Source organism: Patiria miniata, unplaced genomic scaffold (genome assembly GCF_015706575.1).
Source record: "Patiria miniata isolate m_02_andy unplaced genomic scaffold, ASM1570657v1 HiC_scaffold_2, whole genome shotgun sequence".
Classification (NCBI taxonomy): domain Eukaryota; kingdom Metazoa; phylum Echinodermata; class Asteroidea; order Valvatida; family Asterinidae; genus Patiria; species Patiria miniata.
The window spans coordinates 18,150,187-18,163,771 of NW_024037058.1; the positions used below are offsets into that span (position 1 = coordinate 18,150,187).

The 13,585-nt window shown below is 42.1% G+C and overlaps 1 protein-coding gene across 4 annotated transcripts; it reads left to right on the forward strand.

Moving 5' to 3' along the window:
- Positions 1 to 11: 11 nt before the first annotated feature.
- Positions 12 to 10,939, forward strand: LOC119726748. 4 transcript variants are annotated; one of them, XM_038198581.1, is made up of 8 exons: positions 12 to 138; positions 1,622 to 1,854; positions 3,796 to 4,007; positions 5,512 to 5,634; positions 6,028 to 6,590; positions 7,286 to 7,515; positions 8,666 to 8,865; positions 10,271 to 10,937. In XM_038198581.1, exons 2-8 carry the CDS (start codon positions 1,655 to 1,657, stop codon positions 10,354 to 10,356), a joined length of 1,614 nt encoding a protein of 537 aa, XP_038054509.1. In that variant the 5' UTR covers positions 12 to 138; positions 1,622 to 1,654; the 3' UTR covers positions 10,357 to 10,937. The 4 variants fall into 4 exon arrangements, with proteins under 4 accessions (XP_038054509.1, XP_038054508.1, XP_038054510.1 ...); XM_038198580.1 differs by having other exon boundaries at positions 92 to 203; XM_038198582.1 differs by lacking the exon at positions 12 to 138 and adding an exon at positions 218 to 236.
- The last annotated feature ends 2,646 nt before the right edge of the window (positions 10,940 to 13,585 follow it).

Here is a 13,585-nt window from a genome sequence, read left to right on the forward strand (position 1 = left end):
CCTTCACGAATATTGTGTATTGCACGAGTAGTTAATGCCACTTTTTTTCCCCAAAGAGTTCTAATAACTGAACTGTACGCTGTTTTTATTTAATGCACGCCGCTACCTTCATGAAAACTACACGGAGTCTTTGTGGACGTAAGTTTGTTGGGTTTTTTTAGGCATGGCAGCAGTTTGTGCATTGTGTAAAGTCCAAAATTAAGGTGAGCATGGGAGGTTTGAAAAATAAACATGAGGTAGGCGTACAATGCTTGATATTGCACTGCCAAAAAGTGACACATTTAGACAGTTTTACATACAAGTTAGCCTAGGCCTGCCTACTTCAACTTTTGTAAACACAGTTTTTGTAGGGTTTTCTATGGTGTCCCCGCAGGGACAATTGATTTAGCAAAGTAATTGCAAAATAAATTTTCTCACAAAATTCTATTGTAGACTCTTTTGTCACATGACTTTTTCCTGTGGTGGACAAAAACAACGGGCACAACTAGGGAATACAGGGCCACTGCACTCTATATCCGCGCCTCCATATGGCTGCGTGGAGCCGTGGAAGCTCGAAAATACTCATTTCCTTTCCAATTTGATCATATTAATATGAAATGTGATACTGCATGTTGTCTTGATAAGATCGTAACAGTTTAATTCAATAAAATGTGTTTTCGTAACTCACGCCATGCTCGCGCTGCGACGAATTGACTCTGTTTTTACCCCAGACACTGCATACAAAAACAAACGGTAATGTAACGCACATGCAGGCGCCAGACTATTCCTCATTTTTGGGGGGTTATGAGGAAATACCCCAAAAGTAATCAATACTACCTTTTACCCTTGACTACACGCAGGCACCTCCATATGATCGTACAACAAAAAAATTCCCCCCCCCCCAAAAAAAATTTCCCAACCTACCTTCCCTATTTTCAAATGCCAAGTAATCGGAAGCAGAACTGTTTTTGGGGGTTTTTTTTGGCCTAGGGCAGCGTGGCATTATGTCAGCCGATGAAAATATCTTTTCATTAGCGCATGCGTTTTTCACCTGTTGCTACGTATGCGTTACCATTCAGCACTCCAGACTCATATGAATCTTAACCCTAACCCCCTAGGCCCTTGTTGCTTACAACCATCCTCAATCCTCCAAAATCCTCCAAAATTTTTCAACTCCGCCTAAATTTTTCAAAATTGTCAGACAGTCCTGCCTCAAAATGCATTCATCCTCAATCCTCCAAAATCCTCCTCATCCCAAAACTTTGCACTCGTGTTTAAATGAAGGATAACCAACGCCAAATCCTTCAAAATCATCAGACAGTCCTGCCTCAACATGCATTCATCCTCAATCCTCCAAAATCCTCTTGTGCTTCATTCACCATTCATGCTCAATCCTCCAAAATCCTCATGTGCTTCAATCACCATTCATCCTCAATCCTCCAGAATCCTCATTTGATTCAATCACCATTCATCCTCAATCCTCTAGAATCCTCCAAAACCGCCAGGAGGATTTTGGAGGAGTGAGGTGGGTTAGGGTTAATGAAGAAGATTTCAGAAGTTGCTGGATGTCCACACTAATCCTATAGAAAGAGTTTAATGACAATAATGTTGACAGAAATTTGGTTTCTTGTTTTCCCATCAGGCTGCTTTTTTTTCAAGCTCGGAATGAATCATCATGTCAGATCAGTGTGATGAAACGCTTCATGAAACTGCAGCAGGGGATTTCCAGGCCCATATTGGTGCCATTGTTTCGGGTGGCCTGACCTGCCTTTCCATTGGTCTTGGAGTGGAAACTGGACTGTTTGATGTCTTGTTTTCTCTTGGTCAGCCCAAGACATGCCAGGAGATTGCAGAGGCTGGGAAGTACAAAGAAAGGTCAGTACATGACATCATTGACTTGGATTCAAACTATAATTTCAAGAAAGCAGTTTTGCTTTGATTTTAGTTGAAAGTTTGGAAGATCCTTTGAGTAATATAAGCTTTGTTCTGAAGTCCTGACAAAGCCATCACAAGTCCTCGCAAGTCCATCACAAGTCCTCACAAGTCCTAACAGGTCCATCGCAAGTCCTCACAGGTCCATCACAAGTCCATCACCACTTCTCACAAGTCTATTGATCATAATTCTCAGAAGTCCTGACAAGTCCATCACAAGTCCTCACAAGTCCTGGCAAGTCCATCACAACTCCTCACAAGTCTACCACAACTCCATCACAGGTCCTCACAAGTACTCGCAAGACTATCACAAGTCCATCACAAGTCCTCACAAGTCCTCACAAGACCATCACAAGTCCTCCCAAGTCCTCACAGGTCCATCGCAAGTCCATCACCACTTCTCACAAGTCTATTGATCATAATTCTCAGAAGTCCTGACAAGTCCATCACAAGTCCTCACAAGTCCATCTCAAGTCCTCGCAAGTTCATCACAACTCCTCACAAGTCTACCACAACTCCATCACAGGTCCTCACAAGTACTCGTAAGACCATGACAAGTCCATCACAAGTCCTCACAAGTCCTCACAAGACCATCACAAGTCCATCACAAGTCCTCCCAAGTCCTCACAGGTCCATCGCAAGTCCTCACAAGTCCATTGCAAATCCTCACAGGTCCATCGCAAGTCCTCACAAGTCCATTGCAAGTCCTCACAGGTCCATCGCAAGTCCTCACAGGTCCATCGCAAGTCCTCACAGGTCAATCGCAAGTCCATCGCAAGTCCATCACAGGTCCATCACAGGTCCATCGCAAGTCCTCACAGGTCCATCGCAAGTCCTCACAGGTCCATCGCAAGTCCTCACAGGTCAATCGCAAGTCCTCACACGTCCATTGCAAATCCTCACAGGTCCATCGCAAGTCCATCACCACTCCTCACAAGTTTATCGCAAGTCCATCACAAGTCCTCACAAGCCTTTCAGTCCCAAGCCATTCAAATGAACTGTAACAACTTGCATCCCATGTTATTGTTCATCCGCTGTTACTTTTGACTGGACTTGCGATGGATTTGACTTCAAGACTACCTGCCTCAATTCGATGATGGTTAGTCCAATTGTGGCTAAAGGCATAGGCCTATAAATTCATTTCATCAAAAAGCTTGCTTGGATTGAAGATCGTACTGGTACTAAACACCCCTTGAAATTATTCCGTCTGGCTTGCTGTCATGTAGAAGAAATTAAGAAATGTAAGTGATTCCCTATGATCAGTCAGTTGACTGATTTTTGGAAGAGCACTAGGGACAAAATCATGTTTCATAATCAAAATGTTGTACATGGTTTTTCATTGGTTTTTTTTTTCTTTCTAAACATGCTAAATGTCACATATCCACTCAGCTGAAACTTCAACAGGTTAATAGGTTTTGAACATTCTGCTTTGAAGTTTGAGCGGTTTTATTATTGGAAACGAACAAAAATACATGAAAGGCAAATGATCTTAATAATAGCAGGCATTTACATAGCACTTTTAAACGGGGTATTATTATTACGCCTGTTCAACAGACAAACACTCCTGAAACCTTCTCAACTCCCTGGGGAGCATACACGGCTGGTAGGCAGCCATTTCGGCACTCTTTGCCGTAATCAACCTGTCACAGTCACCAATTTTGCCCACACAGGTAACCATCTACTCCTGGGTGGAGAGAAGCAATGAGTGACAAAGTGCCTTGCTCAAGGGCACACGCACCATAACCCCGGGCCTGGACTCGAACCCACAACCTGCAGAATTACCCGCAGACCACAAATTCAATGCTCCAGACCACTAGGCCAAGGCACTCCACGATCTTATAATATGCCTTTGATGTGATTCTTGATCTCATGTAACTCTCTCAGATATGTCAAGGCATGGCTGGATGAAATGGCGGCAGCTCAGATTGTTAGCTTTGATGCATCTGCTGGGACTTACTGGATACCGGAAGACCATTGGCCGGCCTTGAAGAAGGGTGATAAATTCAGCAAGGCTGTCCTCTCCACGTTGTCTATTCCAATGCTGTCTGAGGCATTCTGTAGTGTCAAAGAGTGCTTTAAGCTGGGTGGCCCTGCAGGTGTGTAAATGGTTTGCATGTAACATAATGCATTGAAATGGTTTAATCCTCCTACTGATATCACTGCCACGAACAAAATCTATCCACTTCCTCTCCATTAGCTTTTGTTCAGGCTGGTCACCAACTACCAGAACTACGCCTGTTCAATATCCAGCTATTTTTAAATCGCAATATCATGAACAAAATATCAGATATCACGATATTATTGCGATGACGTCATTTCCCCATTCATGGAACAATGGAATAATAAAAAACACAACCAAAGTCACCACTGCATTGTGAGAGCCGTGTTAAATAACCCGATAGTCCTGATGGTCGAAATAGGCCATTGTCTTTAACAAAATCGTCTATTTTATTTGACTTGTCTCATAAACCTTTGCCAAGTAGAAAAATCGTAAAAGTTTACCTTGAAATGTTTGATAAATGTGCAAATAGAAATACCGGGGTCTTCACACAACACATGGGACCTGCGGCTTTACGTCCCATCCGAAGGACGAAGCAATAATGGTAAAGTGGCTTGCTCAAGAGCACAAGCACCATGTTTCCCCGTCAGGATTCGAACCCATGTACCACGGCACACAAGTCAAACACCGTAACCATTGGACCACACCACCCCATAAATGGATCTCATGGGGAAAGAACAATGGTAGCACGCAATGCATGCTCTGTGCAAGGAGCGGCAGTCATTTGGGAGCCTTTTTACATCACTGGTTGTTGCATGCACGTAACGGTAAAATCCATACGAGAGCCATTAGCAGCGGCGATCGGAACCAATGAAGTCAAGTTTGGCCTTTATCCAGACGCGACGGGTCACGATGTGAAAATCAGGCTCCTTTTCCTCATTGGCACCTGCATGACCACTATCGTAGTTTTTCTTCAGTAAGGAACTTCCAATTCAAAGTCTGTGTTAGATAAATTCAAAATTTTAATTTTAGGCTACACTGTAGCCAACATCACTATTCTGGAGGTCGCAGTTTCGAAAATCCAGCTACGGCCAGTTTTGTTTGTTCACTTTTGTTTGCCATTGTTTGGATGGAATGCATGAGTGAACCTTTTGTGCCTCCATTGTTACTGAGCTAAATCCATCATTGACTGGCACTTTACCAGCGCTGATGTCAGTCAAGGCATGGTACCCTCAGTTAACAAAACTACCACAGCCTGTCAATTGCACCAATATGAGGCCAGTTCACAGACCTGTTAAACCTGTCACCTGATAGATTTTGGCATATTGGGTAACTCTCTCCAGATTGTCACTGAGAGAGAGGGAGGGGTAAGAAGGTAGAATTATGTCATCATGTGGGATTCGAACCCACAGTCTCCTGCTCGCTAGTCTTAGCTCAGAGGTCTTTATCACGTGACCACTCAACTCAGTCATGCCCTTCATTTCAAGTCTGGAAACCGTCTCAGTTCTGCTCCAACATCTCACGGCCTAAGAATCCACTCTTGCTTCACACCTGTCTTAGAAGATGGAAGCTGTGATTTGTTTGTTTCTCTTTTCTTGTAGGTGTTCCGCCGGAGCAGTACAGCCATTTTGACCGGTACCTGTCTGACAAAAACTCAGTTTGGTTCAACCATTATATGCTGCAGTCCTTCATGCCAAGCATTCCTGGTTTGGTGCACAAATTAGGTAAATGACGGGAACCTTTAAGATGATATATGGCTCAGGAGCAATGGCTGAATTTTAATTTAAACGACAATTTTTTATTTTGTTGTTTGATGGGGTTCATCTGACTGTGAATGTTGAATAATTGAAGAGAAACTTGTTATTTTGTAAACGTCAATAAAAAACAAGTAAATTTGATTGTGTTAAAAATAAGGAGTTTCTCATCAATTTAATTTGGTTATTTGTTCAAATGCAGATTTGGTTTTAATTCTGGGCAGCCACTTCAGTTACTTCAAAATGACTTGGCAATTTTCAAGTGAGAATTCTAAAATATATTTGGCATATTAAAGTGCGTGCTAGCTTCACAAACCATAATACAATCAAGACCTGGAGTAATTATAAGTTCTTTTATTTCAGAGGAGGGCATATGCGTCTTAGATGTTGCCTGCGGTGCAGGCGAAGCGACCATCGCAATGGCCAAGCAGTTTTCAAAGTCCCAATTCTACGCCTTTGACATCTGTGAATCGGCAGTACGCACCGCGCAGGCAAAAGTGAGAACTGAGCGGCTGACCAATGCTCACATGGTTTGTCAGGACGCTTCGTGCCTGCCCTCTGATTGGTCGGGAAAGTTCCAGTACATCATCAGCCGGTCTGGCATCCACGACCTTCCCTTCCCTCGAGCCGGCCTGGCCGAGTTGCACCGAGTCTTGTCAGACGACGGTGTCGCGTCCATACTGGAGCCTGAGTGTCACTCGAGTCTTGCGGCAAACCTAGACGTGGCATGGGCGGGAAAGCTGTATGCGTTCAGCCTGATGAACTGCTTACCGGTGTCTCTCAGCTGCGAGGGGAGCGAGGGTCTAGGAGCAGCTTGGGGCCGTGAGGCAGCGACAGCCATGCTGCAGGAATGTGGCTTCAGGATTGTATCAGTGTCCGATGTCCTGGGAGATATCACCATGCATTTTTACTGCCAGAAAAAGGAGGTACTTGATCCCCTTTCCTAAGGCTATAGCAGTGTTGTAGTCAAGTAAATCTCAAGTCTACTTAGTGACAGGGCGTGAACAGTAGAATGTTTTAAATATTACATTTCACTTAAATATCTTGTGCTTTGACTTCGTCTTGAGACTGGATTACTTTTGATGGACTTGTGATGGACTTGACCACAACACTAGCCTATACTACTCTGGAGGTAAAAAAGATGTCACATAAAAATTGACCAAATGATACCCCTAGGGCACCTCACCTGTGAAAAGGTAAAGAGTAGATTTTGTTTTGGTCTTAACGTTGAAAAGAGGACTGAAATTACACTCTGTGGTCTCTAAGGCATTGGTTAGCTCTGATGCATTTCGTCACTGTTAAAATCTTTTAGTTCATTTAAATTAAATGACTTATGTCTATATATCAAGTGGCCTGACTGTGCGTAACTACACTCTCGGCAGTAATTATACGAAACGTAACTATTAAAGACTTAGGTGTGTTCTCCTTAATACACAAAGGTGCTACAGGTTTCGGGCACATTCAGTTTTAAAAAAGATCAGTCATGCGTGTTCTGCACGTACCATACGTGTGCAAGAACCAGTCCAGGCATGTATTAGTTCTCATGAGAAGTACACACCGCACAATTTGCAGCTCCTGTAGTAATTTTAACTGTGCTTTATCTCATCTCCATGATTCACAGGCTAAACTCGTATTATTTGAAGCCTCATCCGACTCTTCAGACCCAAGCGAAGATGCCGGTCCAACAAAGGCTGAGGCCTTTGCTTCGGTTATTGCGGACAAAGGTGGAGGTGGCCTGCCCTCCCTGGCCCTCGCAGTTGGGAGGGACGTTGGACTGTTAGACGTCATGATCGCTCGTGGCCAACCAATGTCTTGCCAAGAAATAGCAGAGGCTGGCAAATTTAAAGAAAGGTAGAGTTGATGAAGTTGAGGATGGTCAAATGGCAGAGTCGTGAGTTGATCACAAGTTAATGGACTGTGTGCATGGACAGGAGAGGGTGCCTAGTCTGGTTGTGGGTGTAAAGCTTGAAGTGCGTACAAGTAATATTATTATAAAAGTATTTAAAAAAAAAAAACGTTTAAAAACAAACATTATTTGAAACACCACCTGGAGAGTGGTGCAGCACGGTTTGTGTGCTTCAAATTCTTTAGCGGCGTTACATTTTTGAAAATAACCATCAGAATTATGTGAGTCATGAGTCATCAGCATCAAGTCCGCGTCGTGATGGTCGAGTCCGAGTCTTTGGCAGATGTGTAGCACTGTGGTCCAATGGTTACGGTGTTCAACTCGCATGCTGTGGTACGCGGGTTCAAACCCTGATGGGAAACGTGGTGCTTGTGTTCTTAGGAAAGACACTTTGCTACAATTGCCTCTCTCCACCAAGGAGTATAAATGGGTACCTGCGAAGGTAGAGACCAGAATACGCTGATCTCGAGCTGCTGCTGCAAAAAAATTGTCTCATTACCTGAGGAACATGGGTAATAATCGTGAAGCGCTTTGAGACCTTTTGCATAAAGCATTATATAAGCACCACATTATTATTGTAGCGCATATTCCCCGCGCAACTCTATAAACAAAATTAGTGGGAGAAAACGCCACATTATTATTATTATGAGACTCAAGTTGAGTCTAAGTCACTCGAGACGGACTTGAGTCCAAGTCACTCGAGACAGACTCGAGTTCGAGCCCTGTAGGCCATCAGCCTCGGTCCAAAATTTTGGTCACCGGTATCAAATGAGGGGAATAATTGTCATAGCGATTTTTGGCGAGGTATACACCTCCAGAGTAGGAAAATATGTGATAGCATTGCAGCAATGGCAGCTTTTTGGGTGTTATCCTTTTTTTCCAAAATGTCCATCAAAATGCTTGTTAACCAATCTAGGGGCGGCATACCTTGCGCATGCGCACTATCACATTTATGCCCTGCTTTGATACTGGCTAAACCCCCAGGCTGATGGCCTACTGGACTTGAGTCCTGCAACACTGGTACATACTCCCTCCCCACTTTATAATCTCCAAAGCTTTCTGCAGATAAAATTCTTACTAATCGTTAATTGACAGATACGTCAGAGAGTGGCTTGGAGCAATGGTCACATCGAGGATCGTCTGTATGGATACCTCTCATGAGCTGTACTGGATTCCAAAGCATCATGTACCAAGTCTGCAGAGGAGTGGTGTAGGGAGTGACCCGTGCTCCATCCCAGCATTATCAGAGTCATTCTACAGGCTGGTGCAGTGCTTTAAGCTGGATGGCCCCCAAGGTGTGTATTTACTGCATATACTTTATTGGTTCAGTTATTAAAGGCAGGTAGGATCATTTGCATTCATCCTCAACGTAACCTACCAAATTGTTATCCAAATGCTTACTTGGAATGAACATGTACTTAACACACCGTGAAGTTAGTCCGTCTAGCTTTCTTCCGTTTAGAAGATTTGTTGGTGATTTCCATGAATCTGTCAGTTGACTGATTATTGGAGTAAAGAGTGCTAATTGACAGAATCGTGTTTCGTGATCAAAAGGTTGTGCACGTTTTTTTACACTGATTTCTCAAAAAGTGTAATATCCACTGAGCTAAAAGTTCAACATGTAAGGTTCGGAACATTTTCTTTGGACTTTTAGTGGAGATATTATTGGAAACGAACAAGATGCATGAAAAGCAAATGATCCCATATGCCTTTAATTCAAGGTTTTAATCGAGGTTTTCTGGCGGACACCCCAGGGTCGGATCAGAATCATTTAAGTTCATTATTATTTATATATTTATTTATTTATTTATTTCTGGCGATGAAAGCAAGGATTCCTCAAAAGCGCACTTTGCACTGTAGCTCGCAAGCCTGAAGAAACCTGTAGAGAGAAGACAATGAGATGAATTTACAATTTTGGAGGTGGGAGGAAAACCCCAGAAGAATATTCTGAGTAAAATCCCACAGAATCAGGCAGGGACTGAAAACCCAATCCATGTGTCGGCCCAGGCTGGACTCGAACCCGTGTCACAGCATTGGAAGGCAAAGAAAGTGCCACTACGCTAACCTGACTCCCCTAATTAGATTTGATTCTCTTTTGAAATTGGGGAAAAAAATACATAGTGTTGTATCATATTCCTGTCACAATAACAAGGGATGAAAGATAATGAAGGAAGGGCCTTTGTCAGCTCACAGTCCATTGGAATAGCCTGTGGCCTCCTTACCTGAATCCTGTTTTCCTACCAACTTATAATCTATCCCTTTTCAAAAGACATGTGAATAGACATCTTCTCTCTCAGTAACTTTTTTCTGTATACTTTCCTTTGTAGCCCGCACCTTGAGTGGCCCTTTGGGCTTGTGATTGGTGATTATCATTAAACAAAAAAAATGACTTGCAATTGACATGAGGTGTACTTGTGAGGAATTATGATTGACTTGAAGCCTTAAACACTGAAATGTACATTTCAAATAACTAGAGATATACATTTCAACAAGGTCGTAACTCCATTCTGCAACAAAGTTGTATCTCGCGCGAATACGCTCCGTGCGACAAGGTCGTATCTCGACGTCCATTGACTTTGTGTTAAAATCCGGGTTATTTTAAGTGAGATACGACCTTTTTACATTCTGAAACTCTCATTTCACGTACAGAGATACGACCTTGTTGCACGGACACGACGATTTTCACTTTTGTTCTTGCAGGTGTTTCCTTGGACAAGCACAGCCAACTCAGCAAATATACCTGCAACGATCATTCCATCTGGTCTGTGTTTCAGTCGGCATCCTGATCTATAATTTACAGTATTCCTGTCCATTGATAAAAAGGAAGTTGCTTTTCTTCAGTGTAATGTTACTTTACACATTGATCCGATCTCACACTTGAGTACACATGGTGTGCCACAGCGATTTGAGGGTCAAACGAAATCGAACTGTTGGCCCATGTGATGTGCCTTTGAGTTTACTTGCCCCACTTAATTATACCAAATAGTAGGCACAATTGCAGAATTGTGTTCTAATCAATGGAAAGGGGGTCAATGCAGCGATAGGGGCGGGGGTGATCTGTTGGTTACTCGGTTTTAATTCCTTTGTTGGTTTGGTTACACTTGAATGGTTTTAAGGTTTTAAGGCTTTTTCTTTATTTTTGACAGTTTATCTTAAAATATTTAATACATTTTTTTCGCTGTAAAATTGTATGTGTAAATCTAGTTTAATCATTATAACTGTATTATTTAGTGTTCTGTTTTGGAGCTTTCATCAATGTTTAGACATGTAAATTTTCCATTTTTATCTTTTAAATGGACAATTAATGAATTGAATTGAATTGAATACCCTGCCACTCATCTATCTACAACGTAGCTGGCTGCGAAGTCAGGGTTGATTGCCCTCAATAAACGTCACTCCCACTCCGTACCCGCGTAGCCACTCGGGGGACCTACACTGGACTTAAAGACTTTTTTTGATCCTCCCCATTCAATTTGTGTAGTTAGTACTACTTTATTCGCCTTGGAACATTACTTTTAAAAGGGAAAAAGCGCCCTCTTTTGTCCCTCTCTGTATCCCGTAACCGCGGAGCCACTCCGGGGGACCTTCATTGGACTTAGACTTTTTCGTAGCTTCTTCGACTGCGTAGCCATTGATTTTTAGGAGTTGATTTTCGAGTGGCAGGGCATTCAACAATTACTCCAAAATATAAATATAAATTAATTGGTACCAATATTCAAATGGGGAGTAATTAACGCCGGCTGACGGCAGTAACCACAGCTCAATGAAAGGCGATAAACTGCATGCCAGCACGTACACATTCCATGCAAAGTGAAGCTGTGCGTGGCCAAATAATACCAGCGTCGAGAGGTTAAGTAAAGCATTTTGCCTGATTTCTTGCCTCTGAGAGATGAATTTCGGATTATTTCATTGCTTTGAATTTTGGGCAATAACTCTTGTGGCTTAATCCCGTTGAAAAGTTAGAACCACATTTATTTTGTTTTTTCTTTAGTACTTGATCAAAAGAAGTGCATAAATTCTATGGAAGTTGTAAACAAACTCATTTTTTGAGGGAATTTTTGTCTATACTGTTGGTTCTAAGAGAATTAACGCAATGTTTCTGTCATAGAAAATTTATATTATTTTTATCATTTAATTATAAAAAAGAGTCTTGTCTGTCAAAAGTAGTGAACAAACTATTGAAGTCAAATATGTGTTGGTATAACAGGGCCGAACCCCTAACACACACCCCCCCCCCACTCTGACACCAAAATTGTTTTTTTTTAATAACAATTATAGTAATAATAAGGTGCGTCTGTCCGCAACAATCGGATATTTAAACAAATCTGACTGGCCTGACCCCTCCTGCAAAAACTCCCGGATCCGCCCCTGAATAATTTTAAATTTGACAATATTTTCAGCTATTTTTATAGGAGTAAATCATTGAAGGTGAATTTTCTGATTTTATTTTCTTCTGATTTTATTCTTCCTGAGACTATAAGGTTAAAAAAACCCATTTGATCATGGTACTTTCATACTGTATGATTAATATCCACAAGATTAATACTCGGTACAGTATTCAAGTTCAAAAAAGTACAGCAGTATAGAGAAATAAATAACAGCGTAACAGTGATTATATTCTTGGTTTCATAAATTGAAGTATGATAGTTTTCTTACAATAATAATTTTTTTGGATGCCTGTCAGGAAGTGTTCAAAACATGGTATTATCCATCATGCACAGCTGTGTACAGTACAAACACAGACAAGTTGCATCATCCACATACACTCTTGTTTTACTGTACTCCTGAGGTCAATGCTTTGTGTTTCCCTTTGTCCCTATAATATATCACTCTCCCATAGACTCAGCACACAAACCTACTACAGAGGACCGTTTTGAACAAAAGACCCAACGCCCGAGGACTGAAAGGATCTGTTGTTCTCCCTTTGTGTGTCTGTCCTCAGGGGTTATGTAGAACACGTACATATTGTCGGCGCCTTTTCCATTTGTGAGATTTCACTATTTCTGAAAACAAAATTATATTAAATTGATTCAAAATGGCAATCCACTGGAGGTCTTTTCATGCAGCTGGTCTAGTCACAATGGGCAAGATTTAGTCCATTCATTGGTGTACTCCTATAGGAAAGCACTGCCCAGCACTCTTTACAAGTCACAATTAAGTGACCATCAGTCAGTCAGTCATTTAATAAAGAGCACACTCAGCTTGCCCTCTGGGCCCTCACAAAAATACTGCTGCCTGTGACATTTCAAATAAAATTACACACTAGTATTCTGGAAGTCTGCAGTAATTGGATCCTTGGTCGCATTTCAATCAGGAGTCAATTTTGTGCTTGACTTCAGAGCAATCAAATTTATGATGATTGAACCAAAGCATGTTATCTCTGAATTTATCTGTAGTGGGAGGGCATGCAGACCCGGTGTTCATAATCCCGCCATATATGTAGCAATTAAGATATATGTGACAGAGAACCCGCCCCCCCCCCCCTAAGTTTTGTGCTGGTCAATGTGTTACCAGAATCTCAGGAATTATTTTGAGATATCTTGGGGGGGGGGGTACTAACATTTGTCTAGGGTGCATGTTTTGGGCATAGGGACATGGGGGGGGGGGTGGAACCCTGTCGCATTTTGTGTTGGGTATAAGCCCCCCCCCCCCCCCCCCCCCTCCGACAGTGACTGACAAAAAGTCACAATCTAATTGGTCAATGCGAAAGTTTGATTGACAGATGGGAAGGATCCATTTAGATCCAGAAGAGGCATGGCAAACTTTCAAATCAAAAATTTTAATCTCTCGAATACTACCGCATTTTTTTTTTACTGGGAAACGGACGTTACTTGGAAACGGACGAGTACTTTAAAAAAAAAAATTCGAAAAAAGGGGATGGTTTCAAAACGCTGCTGCAGTTCAAAGCTAATCACAAAAAGTCGATTTCCGTATGGACAATGAAATTAAAAGTCTTGTTTAAAAAAAAATACGTGTGATTCAGTAGAGGCCACCGTACATCAGCAGAAACTCCTT

Bases quoted from the DNA above. Each gene is read 5' to 3' on its own strand.
- LOC119726748 (XM_038198581.1), top strand. From the start codon at position 1,655: ATGTCAGATCAGTGTGATGAAACGCTTCATGAAACTGCAGCAGGGGAT. The intron at 4,008-5,511 runs GTGTGTAAATGG...CTTTTCTTGTAG, and splicing joins TAAGCTGGGTGGCCCTGCAG to GTGTTCCGCCGGAGCAGTAC. The intron at 7,516-8,665 runs GTAGAGTTGATG...GTTAATTGACAG, and splicing joins GCTGGCAAATTTAAAGAAAG to ATACGTCAGAGAGTGGCTTG.